Source organism: Antechinus flavipes, chromosome 5 (genome assembly GCF_016432865.1).
Source record: "Antechinus flavipes isolate AdamAnt ecotype Samford, QLD, Australia chromosome 5, AdamAnt_v2, whole genome shotgun sequence".
Lineage (NCBI taxonomy): Eukaryota > Metazoa > Chordata > Mammalia > Dasyuromorphia > Dasyuridae > Antechinus > Antechinus flavipes.
Window position 1 is genome coordinate 183,309,698 of NC_067402.1, and position 22,482 is coordinate 183,332,179.

The 22,482-nt window shown below is 33.1% G+C and overlaps 1 protein-coding gene across 2 annotated transcripts in view; it reads right to left on the reverse strand.

Annotated features, from left to right (window-relative positions):
- DERA (deoxyribose-phosphate aldolase) overlaps positions 1-22,482 on the reverse strand; it is a 114,271-nt gene that overhangs the window by 61,145 nt on the left and 30,644 nt on the right. For both annotated transcript variants that reach the window (XM_052000230.1, XM_052000231.1), the window contains 3 exons: positions 21,632-21,779; positions 10,476-10,571; positions 8,931-9,065 (listed from right to left, as the gene is read on the reverse strand). In XM_052000230.1, coding sequence (XP_051856190.1) covers positions 8,931-9,065; positions 10,476-10,571; positions 21,632-21,779 — 379 coding nt within the window. The remainder of the gene's footprint in view (positions 1-8,930; positions 9,066-10,475; positions 10,572-21,631; positions 21,780-22,482) is intronic.

A 22,482-nucleotide genomic window follows, 5' to 3' on the forward strand; every position in this document is an offset into this window, starting at 1 on the left:
TTTGAATTCCAATAGGAGATCCCAGGCTCTCCCAGTCCCCATTGGATCTGAGTCAACTTGGGCTGTCCCAGTCCCCATTCTAATGATCTGTTCAGGTTTCCCAACCTCCATCAAGAAAATTCTAGCCCTAGCTGAAACCCAGCAGGGAAACCCAACTTGGGACCCCACCCACAGGCCCCTTTAGCCAAATCTCTCATTATAAAAGAGCCAAGCTGGAGCCTTTTCTTTGCAGAGGGTGGAAACATGGTAGCACCATGCCTGGCACCAACGATTCTGCCCACTGGAATCCTGTGTCTGGTGCCCTTCTTATCTCTACCTTCACCTATTTCCTTAACTAGACTTTAACCTTACTTCCAAACCCCATAATAAACCTCTTTTATCAATCTAGGTTTTTGGGTCTATAAATTCCTTTACAGGGGATTGTTGTGCTGCAACTAGACATCATTTAACTCTGTATCCTTGCACTGACTCCAAAGGGGTTGCAGGGGAGCTCTATTTGACTCCGTGCACCCCGAACCTGCTACTAGACCTCAATTAAACCCTAATTTCATTTGGGTACCCCAAATCTAGACCTTATCAGTATCATTGGTAAACCTGTATATTGGTATGTTAAATATATCATAAGCCACTTAACCTGTTGGCAGATTTTGGATGTTTTTATCCAATAATTAGGATAATTACATCCCAAAAGTAAATTTAGACTAACTTTTCCACTAACAAGCTGTGTAACTTTGGGCAAACCATTTAAACTGTTCTCGAATTCAGTTTCTCCATCTATAAAGTACAATAATGATCTCCGGTGCTTCTGAGTTCTCAATTTATCATGCTATGCATTAATAAGTTTATTTCCAACTTATGTGCACTGTAGCTTCTCTCCTTTTTTTTTTTTTTTTTTTTTAAATTCTGGTCCATTAATCCTTTGACTGAAGTTTCTATATAATAATTAACCAAAAGAACTTATCAGATAGACATGAAGTCCTTCTAAAATAAATATTAATTTATAGTATGCTCCTGTAGATTTATCTATTATATGACTTCATGAGAGATAATATAGCATTCTAGAGACATATTTGGTCTTAAGTCAAAAAGACTGATTCAAACCTGGCCTTTGATACCTACTGACCATGGGACTCAGGGAAGATATTTAACTTCTCAGTGTCCGCAGGCAACTCTCCAAGATTATAAACTTTTGGTCAGTTGCTGATCTTATTATTAAGGAATCTATTCATTGGAAGTTCCCTATTCCAATGAAATACCAGTCAGGTTCTTTCTAAAAAATGATTTTGCTAAGACATTCCGAATAGATCAAAACAATGTATTGAAATGATTCTTTCAAGTTAAGTGGTTAAACAGGCAGAGAATTTGTATTTGTTTCTATCTGTCAACACCTTGTCATTTAGTCTGCATAATAAACTCAGGGCAAAGGTGAAACCTTTGTAATCCCTTTAAAATTGAGTTGTAACAACCATAGCATATTACCAAAATGACAGGCTATTTTAGCACCAATTCCACAATGACCTATTATAATCTGTTGTAGTAGCAAACAAATCTCAAGGGTGAATAAAATATATGTATATTTTAACAGTCAAATTTGAACTCTGGTTTTTAGGAACACCAAAAAGAAAAAGGGAAATGCATTTTCCAAAATATATGCATGATATTAATAATTCTACATCCTTAAAAATCAAGACAAATTGATAAGAACAAAACAAAGAATTTCTCTCTTAATTATAGTGAAAGAAACTGCTGGACAGATAGTACTTTCCTTGAATGAATAATGCTTTATGCTTAAAAGTAGTAAAAGACTGCTGGGAAAAACTGTAGATTCACACATGCAAAACACCACTTCACCTAGAATGCATGAAAATTTCATAAAAGTAGGCAACTTGATAGGTTTGTGAGTGGTTTCAAGAGGAAAAAAAAATAAGACTATACTAGCTATGTTATACCTTTTGATTCAATTTAATTTTAATTCCTTTTCTTTCCCTCCCCTAATATTTCCTGCTGTTCTAGAGTTTTATTTTCAATTATAATAAATTCATGAAGTCTTTTAAGCTCAAAATTGTTATTCTATAATACAAACTCAAAAACACATATATATTCAAATTTGGAGTGATCGTGATAATGATAATAATTACTGTTTTCTTTTCTAGATCAAGGAGAGAAATATTAGAATCAATGGGTATAAGCATAGGAAGGCAGATTTTTTTCCTCAGCAAATGGAAATAGTTATCCAAAAGCAGAATATTCTGTTAGATAGTGAGTTCTCAATCATTAGAATCATTTCTTCAATTGAAGAAATATGTGCTATAAGCAAGATTTGGACTAAACAATCTTAATCTCTTTCAACTCTAAAACTCTTAATTTGCCTAAAAGTCTGATTCCCATCTTAGCCATAAAATACTTCCCAATTTTTTCCACTTCCAATTTTGACAACTTGCTCAATCATTGGCCCCAGAAAAACCATCTGTATTTTATCTGTTGCTGACTGTTTATTTGTTATTTCAGTTTCTTTTTCTGTTACTCTCAGTACCTATCTGATTCATGATTTTCCACCTTTCTTGTAAACAGCAACAGCAGCATTTCACAGAATTCTACCAAGTGGCAAAATAAATAAATAAAGATTAGACAGTGACTACAATAGAGAAAAAGATTTTTTTCATGTTCCAAAGCTGTTTCCAAGGGATGGAGCCAAGATGGAGGAGACAAGATTGTGGAGAATATATAGGTCTTTAAGCTCTCCCTGACTTCCTTCAGATCAGCACCAGATCAAGCCTCTGAATGGATTTTTGGATTGTAGCAAATTTCCAGCAGAAGATATTTTGGAAGAACTTCAGGAAATGTCTGTCTCAATTGGGCAGTGGGAAGAAAGGGGTGGGGGTGGGGGAGTTCGCAGGACAACACAAGTATGGCACAATACAGTGTAGGGAGACCCAGGGCAGGGAGGCTTCTGCATGCTGGGGAAGTCTAGTGGGAGACTTGTAGCCAACATACAGTAGTATTTGCTACTCTCTCCTAGTTCAGAAGCCAGTGGATCAGCAGATTAGCTATGAGACTTCCAATGCAACTACAGAAGGCAAACATTGAGCCCCTGAACCCCAGCATAACACAGGACTTATCCATGCTCACCCAGCACCAGCTGGAAGCCAGCAATACTAGCTCCAAGACAGCATGAAGCCGCTGTAGCCTGTAGAGGAAGCTTAAAACAATCTCCCCTTTGCCCTAAGAGCAGACATCAACCTTTAAAAATGAGCAAAAAAGAAAAGTGAACTCTGACCATACCTTTTATGGAGGCAGAAAAGGATAGACCTCAAACCCTGAGGACATTAGTGTCTTTTAGAAGCAAAATATCTCCAAATGAAGTCTCAAAGAGTGATATAAATTGGTCTCCATCTCACAAGACTTTCTTGGAAGAATTCAAAAAGGATCTTAAAAGAGAGTTAGAAGAAAAATGGGGAAAGGAAATGAGAGCTCTGGAAAAGAAACAAAGATATTATCTGAAGAAAATCACATCTTAAAGAATAGTTTGGGGGCAGCTAAGTGATACAGTAGAAAGAGCACCAATCCTGAAGTCAGGAGAACCTGAGTTCAAATCTGGTCTCAGACAATTAACACTCCCTAGCTGTGTGACCCTGAGCAAGTCTCTTAACCCAAACAGTCCCAGCAAAAAAAAAAAAAAAAAAAGTTTTGGCAAAATGGAAAACTGTTTTCAAGAACGCAAATTAGGACTCTCTTGCTGCTTACTTCTCAGGAAGCAAGATGATATAACCACAAAATTTGAATGCTAAGAGAAAAGCTCCTACTGCTTTTACCATTAAGTAGTTCTATTGAGCAAGCAATTTCATTTCTTTAAACTTCAAGTTTCTATATCCACCACATGAGATTACTAGAACACTTCATGTTAGGTATTCAATTTTGGAGCCAGGATGATCAATTCAGAAAATTTCTAGCTGTGTAATCTCAAATCCCTTAATCTCTGTCTATTTATTTCCTTAACTGTGAAATAGGAATAATAATAATTGTTCTTATCTCATTAAGTTGTGATCAAAAGAGATATGTGTAAATCACTTGATCTCTCTCCAGTTTTTGATGCGTCATTGTCTTTTTGTGATTCCCTCTCCTCCGCTACAGATTTTCGTAACTGCTCTTCTGTGTGTTCTCCCCAACTGTTTTCTCCCCAAGTGTCCTTTGTTGGCTCTTCATCAAGGTCACACTTGATAATTGTAGATGTCTTCTTTCTCCCCAAAACCTCCTCTCTTGCTAACTTTCTTATTGCTTTTGGACCATTTTATTTCCAACTAACCAGGCTCAAATCCTAGATATCATCCTCAACTCACTTTCTTTCAACTTCCATATCCAATGTGTTGTGAAGACTTATTTGAGCAGCTACATGGTACAGCCGATGGAATACTGAGCATGGAGTCAGGTCATCTTTCTGAGTTTAAATCTATCCTCAGACACTTATTAGCTATATGACCCTGGGCAAGTCACTTAATTCTGTTTGCTTCAATTTTTTTATTTATTAAAATGAGCTAGAGAAGAAAATGGCAAACCATTCCAGTATCTTTGCCAGGAAAACCCCAAATCACAAAGAATAATAACTAAATAAACTAAAAAGCAACAACTGATTTTACCTTTGTAACAATTCACGGATATATCTCCTCTCCTCTCACAATACAATCACTTTCATTCAGGTCATCATTAACTCATTACCAGATTATCTTCTGATTGGTCTCTCTATTTCAAGTCTCTCTTCACTCCAGTCTATCCTCAACTATCAAAGTAATCTGTTTGAACTTCAGGTTTGACCATGCTACATTCTCCACTCTGGTCCAATTCAATAAACACTAATGGCCTCCCATCACCTCTAGGATTAAACATAAAATCCTCTTTTACTTTCAAAGCCCTTTACAATTTGATACCTTCCTATTTCTCCAATCTTTTAACATCTTATTCCCCATCTTCTCCATGCATTCTACAATACAGTGACACACTTTGCTGTTTATATCATAAATAACTCCTTCTCCTGACTTTGGGTATTTTCACTGGCTGTCCCCTATACCTGGAATGCTTACTTTTCTCATAACTGGCCCTTAGCTTCCCAGGCTTCCTTCAGATCTCTACTAAAATCCCACCTTTTGCAAAAACCTTTTGATGATACTTCTTAATGTTTGTGTTGTCCCTGTGAGATTATCTCTACCTTATTATATCCTGAGTATAATTGTTTCCCCTAAACTGTGAGCTCCTTGAAAGAGATTTTTTACCTTTTGTGATGATTCCAGTATTTAGCACAGTATTTGGCACATAGGTGTTCCTTAATTTGCTTGTTGATGTGAACCAAGACAAACTTTTCTTTCTACCCACACAACCAGAGTTTGAGAACTTTCTGTGTCCTTTTGAAAAGGACATGAAAAACATATTTAGCTTGAACCTTCTCTATGACTAACTCTCTCAGTATTTCTCTCATAACTGCTTTGTTTTTTGTCCATTTCAATTAGCAAACCTTTGGAATTTAATTGAAATAGGATTAAATGTGTAAATCAATGTTGGTAACCTGGTAATTTTCCTTATATTAGCATAGTAAAATGACTGGCAATAACTAAAATATTGCATTATTTATTTTTCTTCACTTACTTTTTTTTAAAAAGAGGAGTTTATAATTGTAATTTCAAGGGTCTCTTTGATAGGTAAATCTTAGATATTTTGAGCACTTTATATTTGAAATGGGATTTCATTTTTTATCTTTTCCCCCAAGTTTATTACTATATATAGAAACAATGAAAATGTGGATTTATTTTTGTCCTATATTTATCAAAGAGAATTGCTTAATTAATATTAATTCCTTAATTTACTAATAATTAAAATATCAACACAAATAATTTCTTTTCTGTCTCTAAGTTTTTCTAAGTTAACCATCATGTGATGTTCATTTTAATAAAATTGTATCTCCTCTTTGCCAAAAGGTATACAATTCTTTCTCTTTTGCTAATGTTAACAGTCTTAAAAGTTTGTCAAATAATAATGTGGAAAGAAAGCATTCTTGCTGTTGGGAAAGTTTTTAGTATTTCTCCTCATCAAATAATGTTATCTTTGATTTTCAAAATATATTATATATAATATTTTAAAAGGTCTTTTCATTTCTATGCTTTTCAAGATAAATACTATATTTTGATCATTTTTTATCTATTTATATAATTATATGTTTTTATTATGATTAACTATACTATTTTTCTAACATTCAACTACTTTCAATGCTGGTATAAATCCAACAGTCATAATGAATAATTATATTGATACCTACCTTCAGTCCTTTAGGTGTTAAATAAAATTTTTACACCATTTATACATTAGTTCTAAATTTCTCATTCTCTGTTTTATTTTTCCCTGGTTTAGGCATTAGGACCACATTTGTCTCATTAAAAGAGTTGTATAGAGTGATCTCTTTTTTTAAAACTATTTAGAATGTCAGATATAGCATTCCTTTTGAAATATTTCATAGAATTCATTTGTAAATCTGTCCAGATCAGGAATCCTCTACCTCCCTCCCCTGCCTTCTGATGCTTTACCTTATTTATGTCTTAGATTATTTATGGTTTATTCACTTTCATTTTCTGAGATGGAATTGTTTAAAATGACAACTTCTTGTTTTGTTCAGGAATTTTATGTCTCTCTCTATATTATCATCCATTTCTTTTATGCCAGTTATACTTACCAAATAACTATAACAGTTTATGGAAATTGTTTCTATTTCTTCTCTGTTCACTGGGAATATTATGCTTTTCTTGAATTTAACAATTTGCTTTTTCTACTTAAAAAAATTAGGTTAGCTAAAGGTTTATATTTTTTAGTCCTTTTTATCAAACAACTTTTAGATTTATCATTTCTTAATTTTGTCTTTTTCTCCCCAGTTCGAAAACTTTACTCTTTTGTGGTAATGCTGTGCTTAACAGTGCCTTTCTAAATTAAAAAACATTTTGTCAGTATGTGTTTCCGGAGGAAATTTGTCTTCTGAAGACTAAAATAGTCTTAAGTATATAATCACAAAATCTTTTTTTTTGTATCACAAAACTTTTTTATACATTGCCTCATTGTGATCACTCTCTTTTACAAAGTTATTGTTTCTACCATTTGTTCTTTCATTCATTTATTATTCAGATATTTGTTCATTAGTTTCTAAGTATGAATCTTTTTTTTTTACCTTATATTAATGATTATGTTTAACTGTATTGTGCTCTATAAAGAATGTATTTAATATTTCCCTCTTTATACTTATGGATAATTTCTCTATTCCATTTTTACTGTGGCATCTGGGGTTCTGAGAAATGTGTATTTTTTTGGTGATTTCATTCAGAGAGAGTCACAAGTTTTCCAAATCAAACTTTTCACTTTGTTCCATTATAAATATATATACATAAATACATACATATACACGAATATATATATATATACACATACATATTATATGTTAACTTTCAGATAGATTTATATAGCTTTGAAATAACATTGAAGTCTCCTATAATAACTGAATTGTGCTCCTCTTATTTTGCACTTCAGTTAGCTTTTTCCCTTATTTATCATTTGGTACATACATTTCATAATGCAACTGGTTCATTTTCTCTTGCTTTTAAGCACAATATAATCTTTCTATTTATCTCCTCTGATAATACAATTTTTATTTTTATTTTTTTGTCTTGCCTGATAGCATAATCACAAATCCTGTTTTCTTTAGAATACCAAGTACATATTAAATTTTATTAAAATTCCTCATCCCGTGTCTGTTTTATTTTTATTCTTTTAAAATTTTTAACAAATAACAAACTGTTGGATTTTGTTTCTGATCCATTCTGATATCTGTCTTTTTATTAGCGAATTTAATCCATTTATATATAAAAAGTATAACTTCAGATTTGCATTTTTAAAAATTGATTCTTATTCCTCTTTTAAATAATTACTTATATCCTATGATTAGTTTTGTTTATATTAATTTGATCTGAGTCTCTTCCTAAATAAATAAATAAATCATTTCCCTCCCCCCCTCCACGTGGCATCCCATCTCATATCCAACAAAATGTTTTTAGACAGTACTTTTTGTAATAGCAAAGAATGTAAAACAAAATAGATTGAGAAAACTGAGAATTGCTAATTAAGAAATTGCTAAGTAAAATGTTGTAAATTAGTATTTTTCATCATAAGAAACAATGAACATGAAAAAGTTAGAGAAATATGGGAAGATATGAATTGGTGCAGAGTATAATAAGCAGAACCAAAACTATGTGGTTATAATAAAGGTTGACTGTTTTCCTTTCTTTGTATAGATGAGGGACTATAGGTGTGAAATATTGCATAGTCAGTCAGTCAGCAAACAATTATTCAGTCAGTTGGCATATTGGTTGATTTTGTGCACTTTTTTCTTTTTAACTACTGTTTATTAAAAATAATGGTTCTCAAGAGTAGAGGCAGGGAAGGGATATAGAGGATGTGCCAAAAGCTGCAGTGCAATTTTAAGCTTTAACCTATTAAAGCTTAAAACCTCACTAAGACTTTTGGGACATATGGATTTGGAAAATATCTTTCTGTAGAAATAAATTAATTTAAAAAAATACTACACTCTCAGATAACATTTGCAGCTAGAGTCTGTCTTTAAGCATAAAGTGATCATTTTAAACAGATTTAGATCATTTAAATAATTTTTTAAAATATATTCACATATTTGATAAAATTTAGTTTTTACAACTATATGAGGTAGGGAGGGATTATTATTCCCATTTTAAAGATGAGCAAACTCACAGAGAGAAGTCCAGTGATTTGTACTAGATGATAAAGACAAGGATAAAACCTAGAAATTCTCATTATTTGTCCTGTGCTACCATATTGATTTTCTAAGTCAAAGAGGCAAATTTGTGACTCTTAACTTAGACATGAACACATACCTTTCCACTGACCAGTGAGCACCAGAGATCTATTAATTACCACATCAATTTCTTTAGCACCATCTTCAACAGCCAATGTTATCTCATCCAATCGAGTTTTCAAATGAGTCTGCCCAGCTGGAAAGCCAGTAGCCACTATTAAAGGAAAACAAACAAAAAAGTTAACAGATCTATCTGAAATTTTACAACTAAAATTGGCAGAAGAAAATGAAGAACATGGCTAAACTATCATCCTAGGGATAAAATTTTTCAAAATTTCATATTCATTTAGTCCTTGAAGTAAATTTGAATTATTGCAATCTATAGTCAATAATTTGGGCTCTTATCCTGGGTCAAGTTGACCAATCTTGTATGACTATATTTCCTGCTTTACACCTCTTCAACTTCCTCTTATGAAACTTTTCATAATGCTGGTACCACTGCTGCAGCTAATAATCACAGCAGCCTGCCAAGCAGATACAAGATGCAAAGGAGAAAGAAATTATGCACGAAAAAAGAAATGAATCACATACTGACTCAAAATTGTAGAAGGAATAGGAAATAAAAAAGAAGAATATGTGAATAAATGCAGCTATGTGGGAAGATACAAAGTGCCTCTAATATATACATCAAAAAACGGTGTGTTGCAAAAATACAGAGAACATGTAAAAATTCAAATAAATTGGGGAATGGGGTGATGAGGGAACCTGGGAACTTCTGTGCATTTTTAGTTCTCCTGTATTTTGACTACTTTCAAAGTTAATTCATGGTGTTTACTTCAAAGCATTAAATAACATTGGCTTGCTGCCTTTGAGGAAAGTGTACTTTTTCCATGAAGAAAGGGAAGAATTTTTCAATGGGTAGCTTATTTCTTACTTTGCACTAGCTTCTAAAGAAGTTGAGCTGAATGAAGAGGCCTGAGTCAGGCTTCCAAGAAATTCAGCTGCACAAGGGTATATAACAAAAAGAGAAATGAGCCCTTAATTGTAGGGTGCCTTGGGACCCCTTGAGGAAAAGGCAGTACTATACAAATACAACAAATTACTGATATTGTGATAACATCTCACAGAATAGGCTCAACTGAAGTCTAGCATCATATAGAATTCAAACTTAACAATTCGGACTTTTCTTTCAATTACACAAAAAGCTGATACACATCTTCAAGATTTTTTCTATACAATACAACCCATATAACAAATGGTATGTCACACTGCATTAACACAACTTTGAACATACCAGGCAAATAATAGTATCCATAGTTTGCCTTGTGGGTAGAAGGAAGGATGAAGACTTCTGATTTTATCAATGAGGAACTCTAACCATGGAACCTATTTCTATTGATATGGATTATTAACTCAACTTATAATTCTAGAGAGTTGTCCATTGCAATAAGACTTTATGTGACTTTTCTGTGGTCAGATATATAATATGTGTCAGAGGAAGGATTTACATCTGGGTCTTCTTATTCTAAGACCAGCCAGTCTTCTAACCATTATTCTACACTGCCTTCACTATAACTATATAGCTGTATCTAAGTTTTGCACATCAGATATTTTTATATCACACCTGAAGCCACTGGAATGTCACAACCTGCATCTTTCAGGGCTTGTACAGCATCACGCACACGAGCAGGATAAACACAAACAGCTGCTGTGGTAATACCTAAAAAGGAAAAAGTCAAAATCTGTAAATTTAACAAACACATTCTAAACCAAGTTTATGAACTCTCAGAATTGTTTCAAGGATAAAAATGGTCTCAGAATGTATACTCACATAAGCATATATAGAAACCAAAGGAGAAAAACTTAGTGAGGATCAAGATGGATAGAATTAAGAGCAATATTGTTACATGGAATTACATGAAGGAAAAGGGGAAAATATATAAAGAATTTGAGAAACCCAATTCCAAATCTGGAAGGGAATTATAATTCTCTAATGACACAAGGACCCTCTACTGACATGTTTTCTCTGGCAAATTCAAAACAGTTGATAAATTTATATCTTGCCTGAATGGGTTTTTATCCTTCAAAAGATAGAAGTGTCAGAACCATTAGTCTGAACTTGATTCTGATTGAGTAATATCAATTGCTAAAAAAAGATATGAAAGGAACTTTAGGAGCAAGTGATCATTTCATCTTAGAGTTCCTTGGGGAAACAAATTCAAGAGAAATGGAAAGTTCTCAAGAATGAAATTATGAAAAGACAAGTAAAAATGTTCCTGATGGGAAGAAAATGGAGCCACCTAGAGACTAATGTTTGCATGGGAAATTCGTGAATAAACATATTTGAAAAGGATATGGATTGAAAGAATATATAAAGAAGGCTGATGCACTAGAGCAGAAGATAAGACCTAGATCACTTGGGATGCAATAGACAAGAAAATTTTCTGTTTTGCCACAAAGATAATATTTGATGACTCCCAACTTATCCAACTGGGCTGGACAGTTATGTAGTTTTTCTCACACAGCTCCCTATGTGGCTCGGGGGCTCAGGGGAGGAGGAAAAGGAAAGAGTTAGAGAACTTGCTTTACTATTGATTCTTACTGCCTGCCTACTTCATGGGACCTAGATGGCCTAGGAAATCTGAAGAGTAGGGGATAAACTGCCCCAATAGTACATCTTGCTGACCAGCTGCTTTAGAAGGGTCTGGATATCTTCTCTTTTTTCAGATACTTTTAAAATCACCCTTCAATATCCTCAAAATTATGTCATTTCCTGTTGCAAAGACTCTGTCGGTCTGCTCTAACCTTTTCCAATTTTGATTTCTAATGGGAAAAAAAATATCCATATCTGCTTCTACTACAATACATAACAAGTCTGTGATGTTACAGTTCTAATAAGGTAACTGTCAGTGATAGCAAAAAGAAAAAAAAAGTTATAGAAATCTGTAAAAGTCTTTTTTTGATCTATTAAACATTTTCCTTAGACACACCTTCAGGATGACTTTACTTAGATGAGTGCCTCATCAAGCTTTCTATAAATTTTTCTTTCTTTCTTTTGTAGACTCCATCCTATTTTTCTACTATTTTATTTCAGAAGATCTTAAAGATGAATTTATACTCTAAACCAGTGTTGCCCTTCACTTTCATTTCTCTGATTGGTGAAGACATCAAATATTGGTTTAATGAGCTAGTTTTTAGACTCACTTGTTCTTTTTATTGTAGTAATCAATAAACCCTGGTTAAACTTCCTTAGGAAATGGAAGTAATCTATGTCAAAGTCTGCTCTCTCATGCATTTCCTATTTTTCAACATTATGAACTTGTCTAAATAGCTCTAGATAGAGTTATCTCAGTTACACATTATATTTTTTCATATTAACTATTTCTCCTAATTTGATAATTATTTTCTTTCCTGTGATCTATTATAAATTTGTAAACTGCACAGAGAAAATTTATTTGGAAATTATTTTCATACTCACAACCAGGTTTGTTTGGGGTTTTTTCCCTTTCTAGATTTTATTTATTAATTTATTTGTTTTTTTTTTTTTTTTCCCCTTTCTTTGTATCCTCAGTGCTTAGCATAAAGTCTGATACACAATAGGCCCTTATTGGATGCATGCTGGATTGAACCAAAACAAAAAATCATTTTTAATGATACTATTTAGTTTCTTTCACATACAGAGACTCTTAATCTAGTTCTCAAGAGAAGTATTTATGACATATGTTTTTCACTAACTTTTTTTACATCTACCTTTGCACTAAAATCATAAAGCAATAAAATAAACGTTTATTTGATTTGAAGGTTTTTATCAAGTTCCTTCTAGCAAATATCTCCCTATTCTCTATAATAGATACTGGCACACAAATCAGTTATTTTCTGTGACTTTCTTGAAAACAAGAAGGCTTTCAAAAAATATAGTTCCACAATCATACAATTGATTAAAAGGAATATGATGGAAGGAAATAAGCATTTACTAAGTGCCTACTATTTACCAGGCATTTTGCTAAGCACTTTAAAAATATTACCTCATTTGATTCTTGCAATAACCCTAAGATGTAGAAGCAATTACTATCTCCATCATAGAAAGGGATTAAATGAATTGTAAAACATTTAGGCTGAATTTGAACTCAGATCTTCCTGACCCCAAGCCCAACAATCTGTCTAAATAGAAAGCAGCATTTGATTGGGTAAGGCAAAATTTCACTTTAGAGGCTTTCTTCCTACCAATTTTCCACACATATATTAAAGACAAAATCATACTAGTCCATCCTAAATATGTAATGGAGATAACAATATAATGTCCTATTGATGATTAATATTTAGAGACGTAAAAATCAGAAATATATATATATATTTGCCACAATGATTTGCCACCACTACTGAGGATGCCCTATATAATCCAATATAAGAGGAATTTCCCATTAAGAAAAAAAAAAAAAAAAAAAAAAAGGATTCTTAACCTAGGGTCCATAGATTCCTTTCATCCACGAACTTGGATGGGGAAAAGTTACACCTTCCTTTCGATATAATTGTTTTCTTCTATAAAAAAAGAAAGGAAAAAAGTATTAAGAATTCAATTTATGTCATTTATCTCAGATAAACCTAAGAAGTAGGTGCTATTCTGATCCCCATTTTACAGTTGAGGAAATTGAGGCAAACAGAGGTAAGTGTTCTACTCAGGGTGAGATAGCTAGTAAGTAAGTGTCTAAGGCTACCTTGGAATTCAAATCTTCCTTTACTAAAGACCCTGCATTCTATCCATTCTGCTATCTGGTTGCCTATGTAATTCTATGTATTTTATCTTACATATTTAAATATATATAATGAATAGTCCATAGTCTTCACCAGACTATACAAAAAAGGTTGAGAATTCCTGCTATCAGTGGTAAACTTCACCAGATGTAATCAGTATGTTAACTGCAAACAGGAGGGTCAACCCCGTAAGACTGAAGAGTCTCCTAAATGAAACTCATGATTTCTCACAAAGAGTTCAGTCTAGTTCTCCACATTAAAAAAGTTTAATGAATAAAGACTGTCTAGTGTTCAGACTTTCACATGCATTTGGACAGGTAACTCACCAATGTATTAATTAGTCTGTTAGTACATTGCTTCTGGATAATGAGCTGTGTTCAAAATTGAACAGAAAGGAAGGTGTAAGCTAGTTTGCCTTTGGAAAATTGGGAAATGATTTTAATGATCCAAAAGTTGTTCCTAAGACAAAGACTTACATTTTCAATGATATTCTTTAACTGATGCTATATGCAGCAAATTACAGATTACAATCTTTGAAGAATGGTTCAATCTTTTTAATCATGTCCAATTCTTCACGATTTCATTTGGGATTTTCTTGGAAAGACAATGGGGTAGTTTGGCATTTTCTTCTCCAACTCATTTTACAGATGAAGAAACTGGGGCAAATAGGATAAAGTGACTTGACTAGGGTCTCACAATAAATGTGTGTCTGAGAACACATTTCAACTCAGATTTTCTGATATCAGGTCATTCAAGTCACCAAGATTAGGTGAATTACATTACCCCTTTCACTTTGTGACTTTTGATATACTGCCATTCAGCATAAAAAATGAAATAGAAAATTTGGGAGAGTTTTGCAAAAGCTACAGATAACACAAAGTCTGTGACCAAATATTTAACCCAAATTTTACAATAAGATACTACAAATAACCTATAAAAGAAAAAGAAAAAAATCAGACTTCTTTTCTGCTATGAAGGGAAGGTCAAAAAGTTTTATGAAGCTTTTCCAGATCATGGTGGTACTGCACCCCTAACTACGGCAATGCAGAAGAGATAAAAGTATCTCCAGCACACTGAAATATATTCTCTAGCAGATGTGATTGCTAAGCAACTCTGATAAATCTCTGAAAGATCATGGAGAATGGGAGAAACCACAGTATTAGAAAAGGGAACACCTACTTTTTTTGTTTGTTTTTTTAAAGAGTAAAGGATTCTGAAAAGGATAGTCCAATGAGCTTCACTTCATTTCCTGACAATATTCTGGAACAATAAATATATAAGAAAAGAAAATAGTGATTGCAAAAAGTCAATGGCATAATCAAGAACAATAGGTCTAAGTTAGACTAAGTTTATTTGCTTTTATGAAGTAATTAATAGAATAGGAAAATAATATAGATAGAACTTACTTAGCTTTTAGCAAAATATTTAATAAAACCTCACATGCCGTTCTTAAAGAAAATATGGAGAAATGTAGCCTCTATGGCAGTGCAATTAGTTTGATTTGGAATTCATTAAATGGCCAGACCCCAAAAATAGTCAATAATGGTTTGATGTCAATTATGAAATATGTCTCCAGTAGAGTATCTTTTCCCCAACCCCAAGGGATCTGTACTCGGCCCTTTTCCAGTTAACATTTTTATCAATCACTGTGATAAAGTCATAGATGGCATGCTTATCAAATTTGCAAATGACAGAAAGCTGGCACACACAGTGAGCAGACTGAATGAAAGTCAGCATCCAAAAAGATTTTGACAGGCTATAATGTTGAGCCAAATCTAATAAAGTGAAATGTAAGTGGAATAAATGTAAAATAATATCCTTTTAAGTTTGAATATCAGAATGACACTTTGATTCCCCAAATGAAGCATGGAAGGAATTTTAAACTGGAAACAACTATAATGGAAATAGTAATAATAATTCATCACTAAAATGAATACCCCCTGGAAATTTTTAAAACAATGGACCCCAATCTTCATTAAAATTTTTAAAAAATTATTTATAGCATTATATCTAGCTTAATTATAGCACTCTTCCTCCAAACTTTACAATTCTAAGGTGACACTGTTCTCATTAAAACATTGTGACAAATTAAGCTTCCAAAAGTCCTGGGCCTACCTAAATTATATATAGTTCATAACAACTCAATTTCCAGTGCTGCCTATCACGGTAAAATTTTATGAAGCCAAAAAACATTCTATGATTGGAATAAAAATCTATCCTTAACATCAATTCTACTACTTCTAGCTAATAAATTCTGGGTAAGTAATTTCCCTGTGAAATCCCTTCCAGTTCTAATTCTCTGAATTTATGACCTTACTATTGTTATCTGTAAAACAATTAGATAAATTCTAAGGTCTCTTAGAATAGGGTTTATTTTGGGGTCCATGAACTTGAAGTTATTTAATATTCTAATAAGTGTCTATTAATTTAATTGACTTCCTTTGTAATCCTATGTATTTTACGTTGTATATTTAAAAATATCATTCTGAGAAGTGCGTAAGTTTCATCAGACTGTTGAATGGATTCATAACATTAACACACAAAGGATTCTTTAAAAGTTCTTCATATAAACTATGGGAAAAATATAGCTCAATATCATTTAAAGAATTGATATAAAAATGGCCAAATATTTCCCATTGATAGTTTATACTAAAAGTTTACTGTAAACTTAGTCTTTTAAAAAAATACTTTATATATCTGGGTTATGATTAATTTTCTGGCCATTTCCCATGATTCTAAAATCCTCCCCTTCCCATTTTATGTTCTTTTTTATTTGTTCTTTTCCCTTGTTAGAATGTAAGCTCTTTGCTTGCTTGTATTTCTATTCCCAGTGCTTAGCATAATAGTTGGCATGTAGCATTTAATAAATACCTTATCCTTTATTTATAAATAAATAAAACTGATTCTCATGTGGCTATAGAGTCAACTCATTAATTTAGAGTAACATAAATGCCTTGATATGAATGAAAATAGGAAATAAATAATAATAGGAGATTTAGGAATTGGGAACTACAGACATTTCCCTGTGACCATAAATCTCGTTGGAAGAAATTGTCCCTAAAAATCAAAAGGCAGTATGAGAGCAAACCAGGAATAACAAGACTGAGGTATCTAGTCCTGACTCTACCACAACTAGTCTCTAAATGTTTGAGGAAGTCATTTTTTTTTCTTTATACATAGCTCTTTTCTCATCTATAAAAGGTGCTACGAATTCTAAGTTATCTTCTTAGAAGCAGTTAGATAGTAGAGTGAACAAGGCATTGCCCCTGGAATCAGGAAAACCTAACCTTCTTAGATGTCCCTTAACCTCTGTTTGCCTCAGATTCCTCAATTATAAATGAGGATAATAATGACACCTGCCTCCCAGGATTATTGTGAGGATGAAATGAGATAATATTTCTGAAGTGTTTAGTGTAGTATCTGGTACATAGTATTTCATATGTACTTATTAATAAGTGCTTAATTCCTTCCTTTTGTCTTTTCTTTCTTTCCACTCTTAGATATTTATGGTTCTATGATTTTTTTGGTCCCACTGAATAATACATTTTCCAATTAAATGTAAAAATAGTTTTCAACATTCATTTTTTATAATATTTTGAGTTCCAAATTTTTTCTACCTCCCTCCCCAATACAATTTGATATAGGTTATACATGTTATAATATGTTAAACACATTTCCACATTAGTCATGTTGTAAAAGAAGAATCAGAACAAAAGGGAAAAACCACGAGAAAGGAAAAAAAAAAAAAAAAAGCAAAAATACTATGTTTCTAACTGCATTTAGACTCCATACCTCTTTTGGATGTGTATAGTATTTTCCATCATGAGTCTTTTGGCATTGTTTTGGATCATTTTGTTACTGAGAAGAGCTAAGCCTATCATAGTTGATCACTGCACAACTTTGTTGTTACTGTTAACATGTTCTGATTCTGCTCACTTCACTCAGCACCAGTTCATGCAAGTCTTTTCAAGTTCTTCTGAAATCTGCTTGCTCATCACTTCTTGAAGAAAATAGTTTTCCATTACATTCATATCCTACAATTTTCTCAGCCATTCCCCAATTCATTCAATTCTCCTCAATTTCCAATTCTTCACCACTACAAAAAGAGCTGCTATAAATATTTTTGTACATGTGGGTCCTTTTTTAGTTTTTTTTTTTTTTAAATGATCTGGCAGTAATGATCAAAGGGTTATCACAATCTTATAGCCCTCTGCATAAAGTTCCAAATTGCTCTCCAAAATGATTGGATCAGTTCACAACTCTACCAACAGTATATTAGTGTTCCAATTTTCCCACATCTTCTCCAACATTTATTATTTTCATTTTGTGTCATGTTAAGGTTTGAGATAGTACTTCAGAGTTTTTTTAATTTGCATTTCCCTAATCAGTGGTGATTTGGAGCATGTTTTCTTATGACGCTAGATAGCTTTTCATATCTAATAACCATTTATCAATTGGGATTTACTTTCTAATGTAACACCCCCATCTTCCCTGAGTTACTCTAGATTTCTCATTCACAGTTTTGCAGGTTAAGTTCCCAGGGAAAAACAAATTACTCAGGCTCTAGAGTTAATCCTGTGAATGACTCTCTTAGTTACAAAAGACCCATCTAATATATTATCCACTAACAATTCAACCAACAGACATAATTTGTTTTTACGAAAGGCATTTACTAAGATGGCAAAGTAAAAACAATGACTATATATAAAACATTCCTCCATCAATCTGGGATAAACTTCCCCACAAATACATGCAATATCCATAGAAAGAGGGGGGTTAATTTTAGAATCCAATCGTAATATGGCACAGATATAGCATACAAATGAATAAATGTAATCATCAGCTCCTGGTACTACAGAGCTTATTAGTCCATTCTCCCTTCATAGAATATCTTGGAACTATCCTTATCTGCAACATCTCTGGGTGAGTTCTCAGCTGAGTTTCCAAGGTCTGTGCTCAAAGTTATCTTTTCTATCACCAGGAGTCTCATTTCTCAAAACCACTAATTTCCTCAAATGACTACCTCTCTGTATATATTCCTGTCCCATATATTCATCTCAGGTCCCTGCTGAATGGATTGTCTCCTATCACACAAGTGACTATGTCTAAAAGTAACATGGCCAATCAGGGGTAAAGAGAAAGTCACACCTCTCAGATTGGCTAAGATGACAGGAAAAGATAATAAACGTTGGAAGGGATGTGGGAAAACTGGGACATTAATGCATTGTTGATGGAGTTGTGAAATGATCCAACCATTCTGGAGAACAATCTGGAACTATACCCAAAGGGCTATAAAACTGGGCATACCCTTTAATCCAGCAGTCATTACTGGGTCTCTACCTCAAGGAAATCATAAAGGGGGGAAAAGGACCCACATGTTCATAGCAGCTCTTTATGTGGTAGCAAAGAATTGGAAAAGAAGTGGATGCTCATCAATCAATATACATGAAGATAAATAGAATATTATTGTTCTATGAAAAATGATGAACAACAAGCTGATTTTAGAAAGGCTTGGAAAGACTTACATGAACTGAAGCTGAGTGAAACAAGAAGAACCAAGAATACACTGTTCACATTAACAGCAAGACTGTGTGATGATCAACTACAAAAGGCTTGGTTCTTCTCAGTAGTTCAGTTAAAAAGAACTATAGAGACTGAATGTAAATCAACACATGCTATGTTCACTTCTTTTTTCTGCTTTTAAAAAAAATCTCTCCCATAGTTTTTCCCTTTTTCCTCTGATTTTTCTTTCCCAACATGATTCATAAAGCAATATGTATCAAAAATAAACTTCAATAATGAGAGAGAGAGTGTATGTGTGTCAGAGTCTGTCCTTCCACAAAAGCAATTCCCTCTCATCAGAAGCATTCTTTTTCCACTTCTCAGTTTGGAAATGTCTGAGGCAGATTTCTAATGGCCTTCAAAGTTATGGTTGGTTTAGAGTTCACATATAACATTACTTCACTTCTGATAAACGTAGAGGACTATTTTTACATCCTAGGATCACAGATCTGAAAAGGATCTTAGGAAGCCATTAAGCCATAAAGGAAACATTGATGTGGATGTCTTTTTGTAGCTACTTTGTTATGACATCAAAATGTCATCATCTATGATCAAATCTTATGACTATATCAACCAAACTGGGGTTCAGACTAAGTATCTTGCCCAAGGTCATGGTGATTTTATATGTGACATATGTGACTTGAGCCTACATCTGACTTTAGAATTAATGGTCTTTCATTTCTTCATGATGGTTGTTGAAAAGGAATTTATCATTATTATCAATTCATTTTGTAATTCATTTGAGCCTCATGCTTACTCATTATAAATAATATATTTTCAGGAGCATTACCTTTATCTTGCATATTGAAAGGGAATTATGTCCCCTTCATTCCTTATGCTAGAAATCCTGTTGTCTTTTGGGAAGATGAGGTCTAGAACTGTGATTTCTAAGTAAGATCCAATGCAGATCAGTAACCATTTACAAACTCACAAAGAGGTCATCTGGTCTAGTCCCCTTATTTTAAAGAGGAAGAAACTGAGGACTAAAGAGATTAAATGACTTGCTCAAAGTCACATGGTTTCCGACAGGATTCAAATTCTTGATGCCAAGTCCAATGCTTAAACTACTGCAATAATCTAAAGAGCGTTACCTGAGACACTAATAAAGTATTCACATATCCTATGTATGTCAAAGGTAAAACTTAAAGCCAGGTTTTCCCAACTCTCAAGTTCCTAACCACCATGCCAAACTTCCTCTGAAGCAAAAATTTCCCAATGAATAGATACATGTATTAGAGGGTGCCTGCCACAGGTAAAACCATTGCTCCATTTTTTTTTTTCAGTTTCATTTGTTTTAATAGTATTTATTTTTCCAAATACATGCAAAGATAGTTTTCAATATTCACCATTACAAAACCTTGTGTTCCAAATTTTTCTCTCTTCCTCCTTGCCCCCTCCCCAAGACAGAAAGCAATCTGATAAAGATTAAACATGCAATTCTTCTAAAAACATTTCCATATTCATCATGCTACACACACACACACACACACACACACACACACACACACACACACACAATCAAATCAAAAGGGATAAAGAGGAAAGGAAAAAAACCCAAGCAAATAAGTAACAATAAAAAGGTGAAAATACTATGCTTGTACAATATCCTGTATACTGTCCATGTATACTTTATGAAATTAAGTCCACATTCTCTGGGCTTAGCACTCAATAGGAGTGATAACTAACCCATTATTTATGATTTACATTATTGTATAATTCACATTTATTCTCCATATTTCTTTCTTAAGTAGATAACACTTTCCATCACAAGTCTATTGGAATTACTTTGAAACACTTTACTGTTGAAAAGAGCCAAGTCCATCACAGTTGATCATCACATAATCTTGTTGTTGCTGTGTACAACATTCCCTCACTTTGCTTAGCATCAGTTTTTATAAGTCCTTCCATGCTTTTCTGAAATCAGCCTGCTCATCATTTCTTATAGAACAACAATACCATAACCTATTCAGTCAATTTCCAGATGATAGGCATCCACTCAGTTTCCAGTTCCTTGCATGGCTTCATTCTTTAGATGAGCCAAATAAACTATTTGCTCAAGAAATAAAGTAGTGGAACTCAGCCAGGCAATATGTATTAGAAATTTTTACCAGAGTGGGCTGCGAATTAATATTAAGACAGGCAAAATACATGAGCACAGAAATTTCTGGCCTCAGGGTAGATAATATAACAATAGTTTAGAGCTAGAAGAGACCTTGAAGATTATCTCATCAAACCTCCTTATTTTACAGAAAAGGAAACTGGGGTTCAAACTAAGTATCTTGCCTAAGGTCATGGTGATTTATATGTGACATATGTGATTTGAGCATACATCTGACTTTAGAATTAATGATCTTTCATTTCTTCATGATGGTTGTTGAAAAGAAATTTATTATTATCAATTCATTTTATAATTCATTTGAGCCTCATGCTTACTCATTATAAACTATATATTTTCAGAAGCATTACCTTTATCTTGCATATTCAAAGCTTTCAAAAGATCTTCTCGAATTGGATACTTGGCTTTATAACAAAGCCTCTGAACATTTGAAGAAGTGTCATCACCTGAAAGTGTAGTGAGATCAATAAAGGTAACAGCTTTCAGGAGCCAAGCAGCCTATATTAGGGAGAAAAAAAGAAAAATTCATATAGAAAGAAAAAATCACTTTCACTCAAATTATTGCAGCTAATCAGATATAAACAATGAAATTTAAAGATTTCATTTCACAAGAAGATTCAGATGTATGATATACTGTCTGGTTAAAAGTTAAATTTTGAACATTGTTATTAAAGTTAAAAATCAAGGAAAACAAATATATAAAAAGAAAATACAGTAATCATAATAAAAGCAAAAAGTCATGGCATCATAGATTTAGAATGATAGGGACCTTTAAAAAGCCATTTAGTCCAATCCTCTCATTAGGACAACTGATTTCTACAGTATGGAGGTAACAAGAGTCAGAGTCAAAATTCAAACCTAAGTCACCCAAATTCCCAATCTAGTCACTTCTCTAAATACAGGTCTTAGATCTCCACATCTGGACTATATAATTCAATCTAAAACCTTTCTAGGTCAAGTATCCTATATTCTATGTCTTCATCATACCACTAAATCAATCATATTATGCCTATTTGATCTCTCTATACTCATCATTATTCTAGAATATGAGATTACAATAAATAGAAAAATTTCTTCAATTTTATTTTAATGCTGTGCTTTTAAAAAAACAACAAGTCTATGGGGTATACAGGGAAAAAAAAGCAATGGGTTTGGAGTCAGTACCTATTTTTAAAACCCACTAGTCACAACTACCTCTATG